Source organism: Alosa sapidissima, chromosome 14, assembly GCF_018492685.1.
Source record: "Alosa sapidissima isolate fAloSap1 chromosome 14, fAloSap1.pri, whole genome shotgun sequence".
Lineage (NCBI taxonomy): Eukaryota > Metazoa > Chordata > Actinopteri > Clupeiformes > Clupeidae > Alosa > Alosa sapidissima.
This window is the reverse complement of record NC_055970.1, coordinates 6323486-6345836: the sequence shown is the minus strand read 5'-3', so window position 1 is coordinate 6345836 and position 22351 is coordinate 6323486. Positions and strand designations below refer to the sequence as shown.

General features: G+C 40.5%; 1 protein-coding gene across 6 annotated transcripts; it reads left to right on the top strand.

Moving 5' to 3' along the window:
* Window positions 1-439: 439 nt before the first annotated feature.
* Window positions 440-20151, top strand: pax6b (paired box 6b). Of its 6 annotated transcripts, XM_042061826.1 has the most exons (14): window positions 440-545; window positions 5385-5542; window positions 8341-8394; window positions 9339-9362; window positions 11568-11698; window positions 12005-12046; window positions 12136-12351; window positions 12711-12876; window positions 15801-15959; window positions 16070-16152; window positions 16306-16456; window positions 16706-16818; window positions 17173-17314; window positions 18425-20151. In XM_042061826.1, the coding sequence occupies exons 2-14, from the start codon at window positions 5530-5532 to the stop codon at window positions 18508-18510; spliced, it is 1380 nt and encodes a 459-aa protein (XP_041917760.1). In that variant the 5' UTR covers window positions 440-545; window positions 5385-5529; the 3' UTR covers window positions 18511-20151. The 6 variants fall into 6 exon arrangements, with proteins under 6 accessions (XP_041917760.1, XP_041917759.1, XP_041917761.1 ...); XM_042061825.1 differs by lacking the exon at window positions 440-545 and having other exon boundaries at window positions 5061-5542; XM_042061827.1 differs by lacking the exons at window positions 440-545; window positions 9339-9362 and having other exon boundaries at window positions 5061-5542.
* The last annotated feature ends 2200 nt before the right edge of the window (window positions 20152-22351 follow it).

Below are 22351 nucleotides of genomic sequence, written 5' to 3'. Positions count from 1 at the left end.
TCATTTAAATGACAATGAAGCTATATTTAAAGACGTGCAATGTACAGTGCAACAGTGACCCATATTCGTATAACCACGAACAAAAGGCAAACGATAGGCTAGTGATCAGTTTCTCCGAAAATCACCGGATTTTCGTTACAATTTACAATGAAAATGTCCGTTACATTTTTTTTTTATGAAAACCGCCACCTCCACCTACAAGTCAAAGTTCACTACGATATATGGCAAACCCACTACTATATCCTACACTGGCCAACGCAGGCGCTGCATCGAACTTCCCTTGTCCGGCTGCAAGAGAAGTGTTTTCCAAGGTGACGTCGCCCTGTCGTTCTGACCAATCAGTGCCTAGTTTGAGGCTGATATTAAGAGAAAGTTAGGGGTTAGACACACAACGCTTTTTTCAGTCGCATTGACATTTCAACCGAACGAAGGGATCCAAAACTGACAAAAGCGGACACATAACCTGAGCTCAGATTAATTTATGGGTGAAACACAACAATTCTGATTTCAACGGGATATAACACCAGATGCTCGTGATTTGCCAGGTAAGATTTATTTATTTTTTTTAAAACCCACTTCACCCGGACACAAATGTTTTTTGGCTTCTTTGCAACACTTGCGATGCTACTCTCTCTGCAAGAGCGGAGTCAAGAAGTATATGAGAGCTGTATTTTGACTCGTCTGCAAGCGGGAACTTAAGTTTGCAACATGGTGCCGTAGACTGCCTCAGTTCGCGCACGCTGGGCTTTGCGTATCTAATTTTATTCTGCCAACAACCGGAGAGGGTGTGCTGCGCACCAGTAGGTTATTCAGACATCATTACGACTTTCAGGACTGTTCATAGGAGAACAGTAGACCATCCATCAATATCCACGAGGTCGAATATTATTGCGCGGTATAGAATAGCCTAATAACATCTTCTGGTCGATGTTATTAGGCTATTCTATACCTTCATATTTACGGTCCCCGAGTAGCCTACGCTAATACAAACAGCTAAACATGTAAGGGGTTGTTAACACTAATATAATTTTTGTTCGTGGAACACAGAGTGGTTACATTTAGCAGAAAATAGAATATTATAATTTACAGTATTTAACACTATTATACATAAAACATTAATAATAAGTAGTAGATAGGCTAATTATAGATACGTATTATTATTATTGTTATCATAATATAATAATATTCACCAGCTTTTTTTATTGGGCTACATTTAGGCTACATTTGAATCACTCATTTCAAAATGGAAATGCTACTTCATGGTTTGCACATCAGCTGAGCAATGATTACATGCACTACTAAAACAGCTTTAATTCAGCAACAGGACATTCAAATCGAGTCTTATAAAACCAACACCTCCTCTTATAACTACTACATTTAAATTCTGACTTCAAAATGTAGAGAACATTATATAAAATGAACCTATAGCCTACTAAGCTAAACTAAGATCTAAACTATACACACCAAATAGAGATGTCAGTGAAACACATTATGGATTTATGTTACACATCCTAACCACTGTGTTAAGAGTCAGTCAAACATGTTCTTCAGTTGGCCTATATGCATATACTCTGCCCCTGGTGGAGATGGTAGTTTCCTAAAATACTGCTACGTGAAACCATCACAGTGTTTATAGGCTATAGTGTCCAAGTCTTGCATGATTCCAAAACAAGTGGCTTATCAATAATCTCTTGATTTAGGCCTATTCTATCTCATGGATGGCACGATACAGGACCTGTCATAGTGCATTCGGGAAAATAACAGTAACTGTAACAGTCCGACTAGACTAGTGAAAGGGCATTGCGCCATAGGACCCTTAACGGCAATCGCCATATCATGTAAATATGATTGAAGACTAACAGTAGACACTAACGGAATACTCCTACAGGTCGGTGATGATGCACAGTAAACTAGATCTCTCGAGTAGCCTATGCTATTTCAAAGTGCAAGGCTGTCAACTCGTGGGAATTGTAGCCTAATTAGGCTATATTGTTTAATCAATTGGTAGGCTACTTCTAATCTGTTTATATTCGTCCTTTGATGGGTCCTGGTATTGGGGTAGCCTACACAATTTAAATGATTGGCTATTCTATAGGCTAAGCTACTGTTACCAAATGTTCTTTGAGCTGAATATAACAACTAATTGAAATATTAAGTTGTGTAATACTTTATGTGAAGACAAAAGCAAAATCATATTTTGATTTACAGTGTTTCTTCGAAGTTAGTCCCTCTCACTCCAATGACTCGACGACAGTTGAACATTTAATATTGTTTATGGTTTTGGCAGAATATTGACATTGTTCACGAAAAAGGACTTATGTCCTACACTTGTACACTGCCATATGGAATTAAAAAATCCCGATTAAGTAGGCTACCCACTTGTCAATTAACCTTTCTTGCAAACCGACATATCTCAATAAGCTACGGCCAGTATCCTCTGATGTTTTCAGACACCCCCTTCCTCTTCTAACAATGACGTCAGACGCATTCACTCCTTCCCACCCCGTATGATTTTTTTTGTGTTGTTGTTTAAAAGTTTTCTAGAGGGGGCACTAAGACCACTTTGCCCCGGGGGAAATAGCCACAAGATTAAGTTCTCTTTTCAAGACTCTGAATTAGCAGCTGCTAATCCAAGTCGCGCTAATTGATAGCGTGTACGATAATAAATATCTAAAGCCGGGAAACCATAGGATTTCGCTAAAGGAGATAAAACAGGCCTGTAGCGCTTTTTCATGCACGTAGCCTTCTTTTCGCCATTCATTTTTTTCCCAGTCATTTGGTTGGCATTGGGTTGCAGTGCATGTCGGCACCAACGGTCTATCTTTTTTTTTTCACGCACGGATTTCAAGAGGAAATCAGTTATGTAAACCAGGAATTATTTCCAGGGAAAAATAGCGATGCGATTCATCAAAGGATTGCAAAACAACTGCGGAAAAGAACCGAAGCAAGCAGGTGTGTAACGAACGTAAATCGGATGACAATCAATCACACACATTAACATTGTTGATGGAGATTGATAAAGCAAAAACACCAGTGTATCATAATTTGCGCATTTAGCCAGCGCACCCATCATTTTCAATCCATGACGTCAACGTCATAGTGCTGGCATATCACAAATTCACCTGTCATGTTTACAAAGCCCACTTGCCTATAGCAAGATAATGCTTAATATTTAAGGGATGCACACATCAGTAAAGCATTGCTTCTAGGTAGAAATTCTTTCTTCGCTTTGGGGAGTTTCTAACAGCCTATTTTCAGTAAATGCCACAATATCTGTATTTAAGACAACATAAAGTAGTCTATTCAGCATACTTCTGACATATAATGGCATAGCTGGCCCCACAGTTTCTTGCACTCACCATCTCGTGGTCCAATCCGTCTTCCCATGAAACTGACAGTAAACATTTGCATGGCATCCGAGTCCTTTTCTCTGAGTGGAGGAAGGAGAAAAAAAAAAACTTTTCATGTCAGAGAAGCCATTTTATCCAACAACAGCTACGACATGATAGGTAGCCTAAAGAGTTACCAGTGATCAGATTTTTCACACGAAACTCTAGAAGAACAAACACACGCAGGAAAAGCATGTGAGAACAAGTTATTTGAAGAAAACAGCGGCTAAGAGCACCACCGCAGGACTTTAGAGAGCAGTTCTTGACGGTCCGCTCGCCTCATTATCCTTCTCCCATAGAGGCCCCTTTTGAGGCCGCTGCAGACTCTTTGGCAGTGTCGTTTGTCTCCTCATTGTAACACAGTTAGGAATGCAATGGTTGTCAGGGGCTCTCATTCACCTTCCAGATAGTTTATTGATGAGCTTTGACTTTTAGCACTTTTCACATGTCAAGGGAAGTCAAGTGTATGCCACCACAACTTAATTTTATGCTCCGAGAGGTCCAAAACACCCACCACCCCCCTTCTGCACCCCCTTTTGTCCCCCGCATTTTCTTTGCTTTAGTTTATCTCCACGCATCTCACAATCCCTCTCTATCCAAGCTGTTCCTTTGGAGAATCCTGCTGGAACACCGAGGCTGGTATGAGTGTAAACTCAAACGCAGGCGCAGCAAGCTCGCTTTGCAGGGTACTGAGGTGTGTGCTAATGATTGGGCATTCAAAACATGCCAGTCAGAGGCGAATGGTCGTGGAGGGAACGACATCACTTTCAACTTCTAACTGTTCCTGTCAACATACACAAAAACAAAATGAAATTCTCGTCAGCGTGCTAATATATGCTGTTCTATCTAAGAAGTGAGTTTATCAAAAGCGTCTAGAAAAGGGTGACATAGCCTATCCAAAACAGCAATGTCAACAAAGGCACGTGGAGAGTGTTTGCAACTGTTGTGGCGAGTACACTAGAGGCCATTTGGAAGTGGCCTTAATGCACTGAGCAAACAGGTTCGCTTTCACAATCAACAATTGAGGGCCTTGTCCTTGTTTTACAGTCCAGCTTCCAGAGACGCACATCACCAAACAACTATGATAGCCTATCTAATGATGATATGATACATTGATGAATTACATATTTTAAAACTCATCAATAAACTCATATGTGTGCTAGACTTAGCTTAATTGATAGCCATTTAAAAGCACTGCCATCGCTTGTGTAATACCGTTATTATTTCCAGAATGAATGAAAATGAGTACATTTGTATGGTAGCCTAAATATGCTCCAAGAAAACTGAAATTGTATTTATGAGCTCACGTCCGTTCCACATGGCGTTCTCAGTGCGCCCCCTACATTTCCAAAATAACACCATCAGTTTCGTGGTACAAAAATCTCACAGGGAAACAGATTCTATCGCTGAGAATGGGCTAGACCGTCCAATAGGCATCCAAGCAGACCTGTAGCATTGCATTAGGCAATATTGTGTGTGTGTCTGTGTGTGTGAGAGAGAGTAAGAGAGAGAGAGAGAGTCTGTGTGTGTGTGTGTGTGTGTGTGAGAGAGAGAGAGAGAGAGAGAGAACGCGAGAGAGAGAGAAAGAGAGAACGCAGGAGGCGAGGTAAATTTGCATGTGTGGGCTGATTAGTGGGTTTGAGAAGAGCCTCTCCCTGGCTCAACCCCGTTTCCCGCTATGGCGAGAGGCGCACAGGGAAGTGTTTTGCTGGGAGGTGATGACAGAGGTCAGACTTCGCTAATGGGCCAGTGAAGAGCCGTGGAGGCGAGACCAGGAACACATACATTAATACACTTGTACCATCATCAGCATAGGTGTGCTCTCTCTCTCTTTTCTCCCCCCACTTCCTTCTCTCTCGTTGACTTTCTCTCTTCCCCCTTTCTCTCTCTCGCTCGCTCACTCACTCACTCACTCACTCACACGCGAGCGCACATTCTCGGTCACTCGGCTTCTCTGACATCTCCGCTCACTGTCAATCTTTGTTTCCTTCGCAGGGATTGCCTCTCTTCACTTGCAACCCTTTGGAAAAACGTTTTTTTTTTACCTGAAATAACAAAGGGTATTTTTTCAAAGAGAACTACAACTGGGTGATTAATAAGCATACAAACTTACCAAAAAGGAATTCAGCGGCGGAGCAGGATGCCTCAGAAAGGTGGGTGCTGACAGCGTCTCTTTACTAAAAGTTTGTTTACGCGTTGCAAAAAGCAGTGCAGCAGTTCCCCTGTTACTTGTGGCGCCTTGGTTAAAATGGCCAATAGACAGAAATATATGCAGTGGTGCAAATGTTAGAGAAGTATATATGGTACATACGATTTTTTTTAGTATTATTTCTACTAGAGCATATTGCATGTTTCTATGGTGTTTTAGTATGACAGTGGAAATAGAAGTGTTTGTTGTGGGCAACGTGCAACCTAAGCACAAATAGTTCTTGTTGAAGTTTTTTCAAAAATGCCCTTTTTCCATGTGGAGTTTAACCCGATTTGTTCGCTATTTTTACAAGAGGTTGTTGGTGTTTGTAGATAGCTTGATGCTTATTTATGACAGCGAAGAGTAAAAAGTCACGTTAGGCCTAGACTGTGTTTAGTATGGAGAATGGGGAAGCAATGACCCGTTGAGGAAAGGTGTCAGTTTGAATCATCCGAGCGATTCAACCGAGCGCCTTCTCTAAAAATGCACTAGGAGCACACTAGGCCTTGTTAGTTTTCTGTTCTTTGCGTGCATTTAAAGAAAAAATAGACAAATGCCATTATCATGTATTTTAAAATTAGCGAGCTCTATGATTGTAAATGACAAGCTTTCGCTGGCAGCCCAAGCCGAGTGGTATTGAAGCACTATATTAAATGTTAGGGTATAGTCTACATCAAATAATGTCAAATAATAATGATGCTATATTTAATTTAGACTTAGGCCTACATATTGATAATAGATGTGCAAAAGATCCTGAGTAATCTTTCAATTAGAATAGTTTGGCCATTATTAACAATTGCTTCTTAAACAGTTAGATGGGGATGAAGGCCAAATAACTTGAACACTTAAGTTGTCACTAAATAAAAGAGATGATTAGTGCATGTAAATTACACTGTGCTCGTAACTTCCTACGGGGCCATTGTATAGATACAGATGTATGTATGCATATGAATGTTGTTACTGCAGGATACTCTGTCCTGAATAAGCATGTTTAATTAAGGCGATTGTAGTTCGGGATTAGAGAGGGGAAAGAAATGCAGATTAGACCTAGTTAAATACAACAACATCGACCGAGTTTGGTACTAAGAATAAATAATTAACAGCCACACCAATAGAGCCGAAAGCATGACAAGGGAAATGCTCAACTTCAGTTAAGTAGCCTAGGCTACTGGCCACTGTCGCTACAGAAGACCGCGTGTTTATAACACAACAAAACTAAATTGCTTAAATGTTATTATAATTTCACACAATTACTGCTACCCAAGAATTAAACAGAAGAAGCCAATACGTTTGTGGGAGAAGTTAACATTTTATATTATCTTTATTATTATTATTATTATTATTATTATTATTATTATTCCAGATAGCCTATCAGCTAACAGAAAAACCAAGGTGTCAAAAAAGTGGTTGTGTTTGGTTATATAAATGATTGTGTTATTTAATATATCCTAGGCCTACTATTGTTAAATAGTAGGCTAAATTTGTTTCCAAGTTTTCAGCACAATTACATCAAACACGATGCATGAATTACATTTGCGAATCAAGAGTGAGGAGAAGAAAGCATTCAACGGGTACATTTTTGTGCTGAGGGAGAAAATGAAAGTCCAGACTCCTCCACTGGCCCCCTTTTTAAGCAATGTCATTGAATAGGTCCTTTATTGCAATTGTCTTTTTCCAATTGAGCGCCCTACTGAGCTGTTGTATCTTTTTTTACAACCCCTAACAACTCACCAGTTATACAATTACCTCCAGATATTTATAACGTGAAATTACTTTTCCATTTCCCCAAACGTTACTAAACAAAACAAAAAAAAAAAAAAACACATTGGTGTGCGGGCACCAGGTCACGGCTATCACTGTGACAGTGATGCTGGTGTGGGTGAATGCTCGCTGCTTGGGGGTTGGGTGCCCTCCGCGCTTTGTATCCTAGAGTTGTTGGTACGTTTAGTGGGAGGCTGTGTTGCTAGTTAGGGAGGCCGAAGTTTGCACGACGGGCTTGGGGATGGCGGTAGAAAGGGCCACATTGTTGGGATCCAGCAGGCTTTGTTGGCCTGCCTTCACCCCCTCCCGTTCCTACTCTCAGAGCACTGAGGCGAAGTAGACAGCGTGTGTCACTGTACTTTTGAAGAGAGGATCTAAAGAGTACGGGGCCCAGTAAAAAGTTTGCACACCACTAGAAAATAGGTGGATACCCTTGTCACATATAGCTTGCAGAAATATAGCGAAACATACATTACAGGCAAAACAAAATCAACAGAAAACATAGCTAATTAATTAGATATGTAGTATAAAGCTAACAGTCTAAAATAGACTGAAGTTTGACTAAATTCATACGTTTAAACCAGCAGAATACAGAATTTAAAATGTACTACGTCTCGAAATTCCATATGCAAAAGCAGTTGATAACATATGGGATTAAAACTGTACAGGGGTGTAGCCTACTAATATACTGTTTTGCTTTGTCCTAGGAAGGCATTAAGTAGTCAGCAGCAGATGAGGGGCTAAATTGTTTTAAAGCGGACAGTCAACTCTGTTTCCAGGCAAGTTCAAATATGCACGGAGAACAAAAAGGATATCAGATCATTACATTTTGCCACCCTGGTGCATCAAAACTATCACCCGCAATTCCCTCGAATTTCAAACCCCATAATAAGAACTATAACAAGAAAATACGTATCTTATTAAAGCTGCAATTGTTTGTCTGTAATATAAACGTCTATGGAATACTTCCCAATTAATCAGTTTATTCTGTATTACTTATAGAATACCACAATCAAGCCGCGTGGGAGTCTGGTGTGGCGTCGATGATGCAGAACAGTAAGTACATTTACATATATTGTATATATATATATATATTTATTTATATTAATATTGTATATGTATAATTCTTTATCGCCACATCTGCAATCATGAAAGTCTCATGCGCAGTGCCGGCTACTCATGTTATTATCTAAAGATGCAATGTCTACTCGTGCCGGGGAGGGCTGTTAAGATACTTATTTTAATGTTTTAGATTATGAGTGGTAGGCCTATATTTGTTTACTCCTTACAATGGTATTCCATGTTGCTTCTGCGGTCATGGCTGCGATGCATGTAGTAATATTTTATTTTGCGTAAATTATTTTTTGAGAATTACCGTGTTTAGACAGATGTAGCCTACTACAGGTAGCCTGGCTTAGAAGGGGCCTATGGGCCTTTTCACGGGAATATCTGCATGTGTGAATGGTTTATTTAATTTACATAAACTGAATTTAGGCCTTTCTGTGGGTCTGTTGAAAGCCGGCCTCACAGATTGCACGTGAGAAAATATACCTGGCAGAAGTATTTCTTATCTGTTTATTCAGCGCCATTCACTGACACGTACACGCGCAACATGCGCATAATCAAAGGGGGAGAGAAAGGCAATGGGGATATTTCGTTTCTGCTTGACTTGATATTAAATAATTGCAGAGCTGTCTGCATTACCGTTGGCAATGGCTGCCAAGTCGCATAACTGATAAGCGCTGCAGAAAGGGCCAGTGCAGAAAATATGGGAAATGTTCGTTATTTCATAAAGACGGTTTCCAGGACTATGTGGTCACTAAGACATTTATAAATAAGGAGATTAATAAATAGTGTGCACAAACGTCTTTGTTCTAATTGCAATTAGCATTGTGGTACTTTTTAATTGTGAAGGAAAGTATGTGTGAGGCTGTTAAGTATGTATGAGGCTGTTATAGTAAAATAACCATATGAACATTTTTCTCTTGCTGCTGGACAAGAGGTGTATGACGTCTGTGATGAAGGTGTGTGGAATTACTTACTTGTGTTGTGATATGGTTACATATATTCCGCCCTGCCAGTGAAATGTTTATACACACACACACACACACACACACACACACACACACACACACACACAGGGAGGGAGAGAGGTAGAGAGAGACTTCACAGATGCTTGATTGAATTTTTATAGTCTTGTTTTTTTTGCTGGAAAATGGGCTGAATTTCTCTGTATTCTGTCGAAAGGTCAATCAAAACAAAACACTAGCCATCCACCTCCTTATCTGCCTTGAATGAATGTTAATAGGAGGGTGCAATATTGCGACGTGTGTTTTCTGGTGCGAGTTGTCGTGAAGATATCAGCCTAGTGAGGCCCTGGGTTTGTCTAAAGGTCGCGGCGGGTTCCCCGTGCTTTGTATTCTTAACTCCTGGGTGTATATGGTGGGGAGCATCCAAATTGTCGACATATGTTTTCCCATTAGCCGACGAGCAATAAAATACAAGTCGCATAATGATCGCCACCGGGCAGCATCCCGAGCGCACACCGTTGGGAATTACAAGATGATTAAGACTTGACCTTTTGTGCTTTGGAATTTTATGTGTTATTTTTATCTGACGTTTATATCCATCATATTGATTTATTTAAATGTCATAAATAAAGGAGCACAGTTCAAGGCCAATAAACCTTAAATGCAGCTGTACTTATGTCCAAGAGCCCGTTTAATCCAGTTAATCCTGGAATTACAATAGATAGAGAGGATGATAATGGATTTCCCATTATTCTGGATCTTGTTTAAGTAAGATTATTACACATTAGGTCTCAACTGGGGTCACTGTAGAATGCATTTCCGTTATTCTGGCCATTAGTTCATTTGCATTTAAGTTACAGCCTTGTAAAAAATGGCCATGCTTTTTGGTAATATCCAGAGCAGCCTACTGCCATGTGTTGTAACCCACAACCTGAACACAACGGGGCTGTAGCGGCTGCAGGATTTGTTGCCAAATACAAACAAGAGGAGAAAAAACACTGTATGTCAGTTTTAATATGTTAAGAATCATGCGCGTTCACGTCCCCCGTGCCCGCGCATAGCCCTTAGCTACCTTAAAATGAAGCCTCCCTTGAAGGATAAACTAGTAGAGTCCAATTTTATCCGAGTGATATCCAAATGCAGACAGAAAGGGTCGTTTTATCATGCTACTATTTGTCGTGACGATGCGATTTTCAAAAGCAGAGCGGTGTCATAAAGTGACATGCCTGCCACAAGTGCTCCAACTGATCTTTTCAATTAGCCTTCCATGCATGATCCGAGGCGACTTCCGCCTATTTCCAGAAATTAAGCTCAAACTTGACGTGCAGCTAGCTTTATTTTAAAGACAAATGTCAGGCAGGCTCATCATATTTTCCCCCTCTTCTATATTTGGAGCTTATTTATTGCTAAGGAGCTGGCGCTCCCGGAGTCAAACTAACGGTGGGCGTCAGTGGGGAAGGGAGTGAGAGCAGAGACTCAGGCACACCGGGGAGGCTTCGGTTTGATTCGGTTCAAGGCTTGGTGGCTCTTCACATTCACTCATTGGACTTTTGTTATCGCTCCGAGATCCCAAATAATTAGGTACGCAATTAATTGCTAATTAATAGCTTCTGCTTTAATTTGCGAAATCTTAATTGTGATTTCAGGAGTTGTTTCTGATATTGTGTTGTCATTGCTGCACAGATGTTTTTGGTGAGATTATGAGTGTTTTCAAGTTCGGCTGTATTTTAACACTTTAAAGAAAGCGCTTCGTGTTTAGTTATTGACAGTAAGGCACGAATGACTCAGTTGTGAGCATCCATTTTCATATTGCTGGGGATGTTTTTTTTCTTTTTATACATGAATGATGGTTGATGAGTAGCCTTATATGCATTTACTGAAGGTAGAAAGGAATACAGCATACCTTAATGGAAGTATTGGTGATTTGAAAATACATTACATGACTTAGTTATGGCTAGCACTTTCTATCCATTGCAATGTGTCTGTACTTTGGATTCATTTAAATGTTGAAACTCAACTTCACTGTTTTGTTGTTTCTGCATGTATCAACAACATTGTAGCTATCATTCATATCTGCATAGCCTATTGCCGAAAGACTAACGCTAATGGAACAATGTTTCCCTATTTTTGGATACATAGGCTGTTACGATATATTCAGGTGACTGACTTTGTCGACATTGTCTCCGTATCTGTGTGTAGGTCACAGCGGCGTGAACCAGCTCGGTGGTGTATTTGTTAACGGAAGACCCTTGCCGGACTCAACCAGACAGAAAATCGTTGAGCTCGCACACAGCGGTGCGCGGCCGTGCGACATCTCCAGGATCCTGCAGGTAACCATTTGTTTTACAGCGTCTTTAACCAAGATTTTTTAATCTGTAATATACATAAATAAAATCTATACCTAATAACAAAACAGGAAAATCAATTGTCAATTCGTTTCTCAAGAAAATAAAAGCTTTTCTGATTTTGAACATCACTGTCAACTCAGTGGCATTCCTAGTGATAACTTTGTCACCACTGTTACTACCATCCAGTTAAGATTCGTCGCAATATTGGACGTTTTAATCACAATATTTTAGGAAATCTATTATAGCTTACACGTTCTGTTAGCTTAAGGTATATTTTCTGTGTTATAGATGCATGTTGATGCAAAAGTCCAAGTGCTGGACAATGAACACGTAAGCTTATCATTGTTTGACGCATACTTAAAAAATTCGCAGTTGTCTTAAATAATGTATGTGAATTGTGCCTATTGTTTTCTATCCAGGTGTCGAATGGGTGCGTGAGTAAGATCCTGGGCAGATATTATGAGACTGGCTCCATCAGACCACGGGCGATTGGAGGTAGCAAACCACGAGTAGCGACGCCCGAAGTGGTCGGTAAAATAGCACAGTACAAAAGGGAGTGTCCCTCAATCTTCGCCTGGGAAATTCGTGACCGACTACTGTCAGACGGCGTGTGCACCAACGACAATATACCTAGCGTAAGTTCACAGACTGCCAGTTATTTACAATGGCTAATTCAATTTACCACCTGAAATGATTTCACACTAGATGACCACTGATCCATGCCATATTATTAGCTTTTAGCGCCTTGAGACAATTTCAATTGTAACTGGTGCGACATAAACGCAATTAAATCAAATAAAATTGATATGCCTTTTGCACATTATTATTATTATTATTGCTGTTGTATAGCCTACATTTGAGATCAAAGCCTAAATGGACAGATAACAAGAAGTCACATGGTCAGCAGCTAATACTTGACACTGGAATGACATTCACTTCGGCTGGTTTGTCATAAGGCCTTGAACTGAAAGGTGCTTTTGTTGATGTCTTTCAGGTGTCGTCGATAAACAGAGTCCTTCGCAACCTGGCTAGCGAAAAGCAACAGATGGGTGCAGATGGCATGTATGACAAGCTGAGAATGCTCAACGGGCAGACGGGGACGTGGGGAACCCGCCCAGGGTGGTACCCTGGAACTTCTGTACCCGGGCAACCTAATCAAGGTGAGGCTTAACAATGGTTGTCAAATGCTCGTTATCACTCTTACTTATTATTTATGATTATGATGATTAGTATTATTGTTTTGCTATATTTTTATAATTATGTAGCCTAACATGTATCATTATCATGATATTGTATTTTTCTCCTGAACACACAGCCTAAGCCTAATATTTAATAGGCCTATAACATAATAGGCTACATAATACAATAATTCCATATTTCTAGTATCTAATATTAGGCTACAGTAATTCAAATCAACTAAATAAATTTCATTGTTCTTTTGTAATCATTTTTTTTAAATTATTTTTGATTTCCAAATGCAATGACTGCATACTTGCTGACAATAATAGTTAGAATGCTTACGTTTGTAATTGCAATGTTGGGTGTAACACTGTACATAAATATTTTTGCCTGTATTGCCAACAGTAAAACTTTGATGACATAAGAATACAACTCAAACGCAGTTCGTCATTCGTGCAAAACTCACCTAGCAACCAATTAATCTCTAATTAATCATCCATCTCAATACCGCCTCTGTCTCTGCCGAGGACTTGCGTGACTACTGTCCATCTTTTCAGAGTAGGTGTCCATCCAAAAACTCGCCCCTTGCACCCCTAACCCCCTGCCCCACACTCCCCTGTCATCCACCCCCCACCACTGGAAGATGAAGCGGAGAAACCGTGTGCGGGATCTCGGTACAAAGGACGATTCTGTCTCACGCAAGAATTTGTGATGGGAACAGCTCCGTCGCTATGTAATTGCTCATTAGAGATCGTTTAGTCTCTCATTAATACAACATGCACAGGCGTCTAGTTGGAGGAGACAGCTGGAGAGTAAATGTTCACCGGAGACCTCTGGACACGACATGGCGCAGTGCGCCAATTACACACGTCGGTTTTAGGGCAACAAAGTATTATTTAAAACAATAGGCCATTTACTAAACAATGAACATAAAACATGTTGTGACCAGCCTACACAACTTAAAATAAGTAACCGTTTTATTGTAGCTAATGTTATTGTAGCCCTCTAAAATTAGACATTAAAATCTGACGTTAAACACTGAATAAGATAAAGCTTAAATATCACATAGCCTACTCTATTAGTAGAACATTCATTTTATACCACACAAAGAACGGAGAGATTGCAGTCTACTACTTGGACTGACTACATATTTCAAATAAACATATTTGTCTTGTGTGTTTTTATAATTATTGTTTGGATGTTTGCAATATATTGTCAATTTCTTAAGTAGCCTACAGCAAATGAGGAATGAGGAAATCACTCAATAATTAATTTCTCTTCCAGCCAGTAGCCACATGTAGGCTATGTAGCGATGTATAGGCCTACCAGTCACTTTGGGAGTAACTTGGCCTACCATGCATTTGAGCCAACTTATTGGTCTACTCTAAACATGGGGATCTTAGCTGTCTTTCAGCCTAGGGTCCACTGAAAATATAATGGATAGTTGGGGAGAGGCAAGTAGGCTAGAAAACTGCCAGACTGTTTTCATTTTCCTGCACTGTTGCACATCTCTACAAGATTCCAAAATCCGTCTTTAACATTGGAACACATTATTTGAATGGTGCTAGAATGTTTTGATCCACTCTCCACAGCTGAAAGGTGCCGCAATTGGTTCTATCGTTCGTCGTGTTTTATGCCTGACTGATTGAGACACAGTGATACCAAAGAATGTTTTTTATTTCCAAGCCACTTCCTGAAAGAAAAAAGAAAACACATCCCAAACGACGCGTAAGTAGTCTGGCAGACCAGACAAATAGGACGCAACACTTCTTCTTTTGTCGGATTAGCCCTAAAAAAGTGAGGCCTTTGAGACAACCACACCACACAAGACAACTTAATTGTAGACCCAGAGTAATACCTGCTTTTCAAACACTGGTAGCCAGTCCGCAGTTTATAGGCCTAGTCCCTAATCTATGACACCGGAGGACAAAATTATTTAGCGATGAATTATAGAAACGTTAAAGTAGGCAAGACCTTTGTAATTATTTCTGCCAGTAAGCAGAACTGATCAACTGAGCGAGTATGTATATAATTATGCATTAACAAAACACACAATCACAAAACGTATCAATTCCATGTTAGGTTCAAAATCATAATTTGTTAACAAATATAGGACTACCAAAGCGCACGAAAACTTCCGTCCCGACTCCCAAGAAGCTGTTTAAACTATTGGAATTAGATAAGCCTATTACAAAACATCTTTACAGCCAATCCAGGCTGGGGGTTTCAAATGAAGATATAGGCTAAATTCAAAGTGGCATGTAACGGGACGGCCCAGTAGACGTTGATTAATGACACAAGTGCGTAGAGGTTAACACAGTGAACTGAAAACGGGGCTGACTGGATCCTCGTGTTTAACAATGCAGAGCAATGCACGCCTTGAGAGAATCCTTTTGTCGACGCCTTCAATTGTGTACACTCGAGAATTCTGCCCACGAAAACTTTGGCAGGCCATCTCCGTTCAAACTTTAATGGTTTCCCCTTATTCTCGTGGCATTGTGTCGCGATGAAAAGCAACTCTTTCTATTCAAGTGCTGGTGGTCACCTCAATGGCTCGACGCATACCCATATGGTGAATGGTATTGAAGAATCGTCGTACTCTGGGAGTAAGAGAGGGTTTAGGTTTCTAAACATTGCTGAGTCTGAAAAGGTCTCATCGCATCTCGACACATTTCTCTTAACCCTTTGAGCGCGTCTTCATTGTTAACAACTGATAAAGGATCAGAGGAGAGATGGTCTTCACCAAACAACAGTATTTTCCCACATTAACTCACTATTTGACAGGATTTGGAAATAATACCCCAAGTGATGTGCAAATCTTGATTTGCATAATATTAATAGGGCTACATAAATATATAAATAAACAACTTACTCCTGAACAATTATTCTCTACTTGGTTGCACAGATGGATGTCAGCAGCAGGATGGTGCAGGAGAAAACACAAACTCCATAAGCTCCAACGGAGAGGACTCAGATGAAACACAGTTGCGGCTCCAGCTGAAGAGAAAGTTGCAGAGAAATCGGACATCATTTACACAAGAGCAGATTGAGGCCCTGGAAAAAGGTAGCCTCCTCACTCTCACCTGCATAGTAAAACACATAGCCCAGAACCAAGCGTTCATATATTGTATGCACATACTTAACGTATATCATACTTCTCAAATTTGTCTCCAGAATTTGAAAGAACTCATTATCCAGATGTTTTCGCAAGGGAAAGATTGGCAGCCAAGATTGATTTACCAGAGGCAAGAATACAGGTGAGTGATAAATACCTGCCTATTCATCATAAAAATGGGCACATGTCCTATCTGATACTTCAGCTCTCAGATGCCTTATCACATGGAGTAGGCTACCATCTGGAAGCTTAGCATCCTCTTCTGGGTCTGATGGCGCTGATGTTGTGTCGGCAGGTGTGGTTCTCAAACAGGAGAGCGAAGTGGAGGCGAGAGGAGAAGCTGCGGAATCAGCGCCGACAGGCGAGCAACCCCTCCAGTCACATCCCCATCAGCAGCAGCTTCAACACCAGTGTCTACCAGGCCATTCCACAGCCCACAACACCAGGTAGGCCACCGAGGGACCAGGCCCTATCCAATCACATTGAATCTGTGGGCAGAGTTTAAATTTTAAAAAAAGGGAATAGCCTATAATTAGTTGTAGGCCTATTATGTGTATGAGTATGGAATAGTTATTGAAGTAAAAATAAAATATTAGAATATGAAATAGTAAAATATTAGAAAATATTATATAGCCATAATAGACAAATCATGGTTCATTCAAATGTAATTCTCATACAATTCTCTGTCTTCTCAGTGTCTTTCACATCAGGGTCCATGTTAGGCAGATCAGACACAGCCCTCACAAACACATACAGCGGATTGCCTCCCATGCCAAGTTTCACAATGGCCAACAACCTGCCTATGCAAGTAAGTCTTCCACAAGCAATTTCCCCACCTTCCTTAGCAGTTATACTGTGTTCGGTGTTTGTGTGTGCGTTCTGTCCTTGAATGTGTTGTGATACCAGTGATAAAAGCTTGCCCAAATATATAAGCCTTTACTGAACAGTTGCATCACCAAGCACACGCTATAAACTATTGAATCCAACAGCCTTTGGATTTGGGGTAAAATCGTTAGCTTTAGCAAACACACTATACACAAACACCATTGCTAACCATATGGCAGCTCGTTCTGTTAGCTAACGTGGCAGGCAGAATGATTTTGGATGAGAGCTGTGCGTTAGCACCTACCCGGAGGCTAATTGCTATATTCTCTGTTTGTAGCCCAGCCAGACATCCTCCTACTCCTGCATGCTGCCCACGAGTCCCTCTGTGAATGGGCGGAGCTACGACACGTACACACCCCCTCATATGCAAGCACACATGAACAGCCAATCAATGGCCCCTTCTGGTACCACCTCAACAGGTAGGCCGAAAAAAAAGAACCTCTTGTTAACTTGCTTGGTGATGATAGTGAAAAATTACTGCCATTGATTTTTTATGCTACCATACATCCTAATTAGGCAGGGTACCATCACAGAGTGCTGTCATATGCAGGCAGCATATTGGGGCAGCCGTGGCCTACTGGTTAGCGCTTCGGACTTGTAACTGGAGGGTTGCCGGTTCGAGCCCCGACCAGTAAGCACGGCTGAAGTGCAGGCGCCTAACCCCTCACTGCTCCCCGAGCGCCGCTGTTGTTGCAGGCAGCTCACTGCACCAAGATTAGTGTGTGCTTCACCTCACTGTGTGTTCACTGTGCTGAGTGTGTTTCACTAATTCATGGATTGGGATAAATGCAGAGACCAAATTTCCCTCACGGGATCAAAAGAGTATATATACTTATACTTATACAGGTCTTTCACTCCATGTACCTGTGATGTTCCTTTCATCCGTTATAGAATATAGCCTATACATGTTGCATATCACATCATTCATTTTATATTTTGTATAGTTATGTATGCATGTTTACATCCAATTTCATTTTCCATTTACCAATTTACATCACTACCCTATGTCACCATGTATTTCCTCATTACTCGTTTTGTATAATACCTCTATCTGGTTTGCATTGGCCTTATACTCTGATTTAAGAATTAAGTAGGCCTACCACTCGTTTGCATAAACATTGCCCTGTTCTAAATGTAGTCATGTATTAGATATGTTCAGGTCCATGAACTAGAAGGATAATATAGTATTTCCTTCCAATTAAAAAAAGTATTTTGTTGTGCTGAAAGAATTGTATTTGTAAATGAAGTGACCATAGTGGTCTGAACTGGAGAGATCATTTTGAAATCATCACAAGAGAAAGAAGTAATAGAACAAATGGGAGCTAAAGCGAGCTCTAAACTGTAAACAATTACTGGTTGAGTTCTCAATAATTTTCAAATCAAAAACATAAACATAAACATAAATCATAAATAAATCATTAACATGAATAAATAAACATAATTGTAAATCATACTAGAAAACAGTATAAAGTGATGTTCTCTGGAGCAGTGAATGACAGCTTCTCCTCTCTCTCCCTCCCTCTCTGTAGGACTCATCTCCCCAGGAGTATCTGTTCCAGTCCAAGTTCCAGGCGGCGAGCCTGACATGTCTCAGTACTGGTCAAGACTACAGTAAAGAGAAGAGCTACTTCACCCTCTGACTTTCTCACGAGGCATCTGAGACATAGCCACACACCGCGCGCTCTCTCTCTCCGGCAGTATTCTGTGTACATGTCAGCACGCGCACACACACGCACACACACACACACACGCACACACAAGCACACACAAGCACACACACACACACACACACACACACACACACACACACACACACACACACACACAGACAATGGCAAAGGAGGACCTGGAGTGGACAATTTCATTTTGGGATTGTGCGCTGTTCTGTGACTTTTGGGACTTGGGAAAACTTGAAAAAGAGAAAACAAAACAAAGGCAAAACACGGAGGGAAAGGAAAAAAAAAACTTGGCCTGCCTTTCATGGAACAGAGCAAACAAACAAACAAAATCAAGCGTACCGACATTTTTTCATTTTCCATCTTTTTGGTGTATTTCTATAGTTCCATTTCTATGTTATGACGTAAACATGAGAACAACTCTGGACGGACAGCTGGGAGTCCTTGTTGGTCTTTCATTAACTCACACTGGCTGGAACCCTGACTATCTGTCCCATGGCTTCTTAGTAAGCTTATATCAAGAACCTCTACCAGACTTTTGCACAGATGCATATCAGCCCAGTTCAGTTGGAGTGAAAGACACTGTTTGTAAGCTCATTTATCTGTGAACTGGTTGGTTTCCCTCTCCAAAAAACAATGTTTGCATAAGGATGTCCCCATTTCAACCTACCCATATTGGCTTTTGTCCTTATCTTTGGTTGCATTCAAATACATTGTGTATTCTATGGACAGTGGCATTATTAAGTAATATCATTTTGCTTTGGGGTTGTAACAAGCCTCGGGTCAAGTGCAAGCGCAAAAGTTGTGTTGGGTAGATTGAGTTTGGGCAAACTGTCTGTCTGTGCTGAGCAATAACATTGAGGGGAAATGTGGGAGAAAAATGATTGCTCATTGGTAGACTGTGGCATTGATATAATCCAACTTGTTTATGTCCAATTGTAAGTATTTGTCTTCCCTAGGAATCTCCCTAAATAATTTCTACAATAAAAAGTTACTTTCATTTTTATTGCTCCCCAGAATATTCTATACATTTTATACAAATTTTCATGCATTGTAAAAAAAACAACCTTTCTTTAGCTAAGGTACAAGTTGTCTCTTAGATATAGTTGTATTATAGTGTCATGCTGTCAAATAATTTTGTGCAACTAGAAATATTTAATTCCTATAATTATGATTACAAATGCTTGACAGAGTTTTAAACATAAGTGTTTGGCAGTTGTTTACAAGTACATATCAGAATTAACCATTGTTGATTGTAAAAACAGACCAAAGCCTTTGTATTTCATCTCTTACACAACATTTTGTTTTTATATATATTTGTCTTGTGTTGCAAGCATTTTTTGTAAGCATTTGTTTTACATTATATTACAATGGCTTCGAGTACATTTTGACTGCCGACTAATCCCGCAGTCTGTTATTTATAATTGAAGACCATGTCTATCATGCTTTGCGTTCTGCATTTTGATGTGTATCTGGGGGCATGGTCACGTCAGGGTTCTGGTTCAGAGTCAGTTCCATGCTTTGGGAGAAAGAAAGGTCTACACTGTCTCTTAAATATTTCAATTTGAATTTTATTTAAAATGGAGCTTTCTAAATGTATTTTGTGAAAAATATAAAAAAAACATTTTGTACAGTACAAAAAAAAAAGCGTCTTGATGAGAGCTCTCTTTCAACGTTTTCAGTGTTGCCAGATGAAGTGTTCAACTCCACTGGTTGAACCATTTCAAACAGGATCCTTTCCGAGTGATCTAATAGTGTTCTCAAAGCTTTACCACACAGACACAAGACCCAAAGCCCACCTTATAACCACAAAAAACCCTCCACGGACAAAAGCACCAACCGACTCCATACAACACAAGCACTACAAAAAAACACAGGCACAATGGAAAGGCCAAACCATTCACCAGCGCAGGCCCTTGTTTTGGTGGAGTTACGATGGTTTTAAAAAAAGGAGGGAGGGAGGGAGAGAGGGAGGGAGAGAGAAAGAGAGAGGGGGTGGAGGGATAAAGCAGTCTGTGCCCTGGGCGAGTTGGGGGAGTGAGGGAGCGATTGTGTGGCAGAATGAGTTATTTTGCTTCACTTGCTATCTCAGCAGGGGGGTGGACGAAAGAGAGAGAGGGGAGGTCTGGGCCAGTGCTGGGTCAGGTGTAGGCTCACAGCACTGAAGGATTGTGGGATTGCTCTCATCTCTCTCTCTCTCTCCTCCCTCTTAAACACACTCCCAGAGTCATCTGGGAGTGGTTCCTAAAACATCATGTTGAACGTTTGATGAGTAAACAACTTAGAGATATAGGATGGGCAGGATCAGAGTAACAGCTAAAGTAAACATAGAAACCATTTTATTATTTGCTTAGCCATCATTTTCTTTTCAATGTTGGCTACAGCACTGGCTGCCCATGTCTCTTTACTTTACACCTGAATCTGATGCACACAATATCTACAATTTGGCCGGTTTGATAAATAAATGTAGTTTATCAGGGAACAAAACACCCTGGCTAAAATGTTCCAAAGTTTTGCAACAGAAAACCTGTTGTGAACTTGGTGGGCTGAACTCTAGAAGCTGATTTGGTTTTTTTTTCCGCAATATTTTCTTTTTGTAAAATCTGGCATCAACTCTCAGATTGAATTAATTAAATACTCTGCATTCACAACAGACAAAGAATGTGGACGTTCATAGTTAAAAAAAACATTCACACAAATCTGAAATGCCAACAACACAAATGCAAATAGTACAGGAATTCCAGTGGGGTTATTAAAAAGATTCCTCTAGGTGTGAGATGACAAACACACACAACAATGTGGGCGATGAGGAAAACCAGCCAGGGCATCAATCAAACAAGATGGTATGGTATGCTGCCCCCCCCCTCCCCCCTGTGCTCTTGTGTTAGCAGGATATGTTCAGGCTGTGTCGATTAATGACGACTGATAATATTAGAGTGGGATTACGTAAACTAAGCCAGTGTGACAGATACAAAATGGAACTGCTCCACTGACGTGGTTGTGCATCACAAGAGCTCAACCTCATACAGGTTGTTGCTGTAACAGTGTGTGTCTGTGTGTGTGTGTGTTTATGTAAATCTCTCAATGACTTTAACCCTCTATGTACTGTATACACATAGTTGTGATAACTCCTGAGTACATAGTTTTTTTTGCATCATGAGTCATTTTTAACCAGCACAGGAAGAAAAAAATAAATAAAACAAGCCTTGCCACATAGAAACGCAGAGCCTTTCAGACTGATTGAAATGTGTAATGGGGTGGTTCTAACAGCGCATCACAACACTCATCACACTGTAAGCTCAGCGCTTCTCTGCCTTCATCAACACTTTCCCCCCTAAACTGTGGTGACACGTTTCTAATCCTTCGCAGGTTTGTCCACGCAGACCTCCAGGTAATAATATCCGTGTAAGGAGGTAAACATAAATATGATTAGAGACCTCTGATTGATGAATATTTACACTTGTTAATTCACAGAAAGGGAGTGAGTCAGACGATGATCGGTCATTACCACAATGAATTAAGTGCTACTTAGCATTTAATTAGAACACTTTGCCATGTGATTGATGAACAGTTACAGACAGTTGTGATAAATCATGTTAAGGCTTATTACTTTTTGACACAAATGAAATGGCATGCTGTGTATTTGCAATGTGTAAACCCTGTAGGTGTAGCAGGCCGAGATATGATGGCAGTCCCGTCACTTAGTTGCACTGTGTGTAAATAAAGAATGCGGGGAGCTGAAGAGAGAGGGGGGGGGGGGGGTGTCTGAAAACATGACTG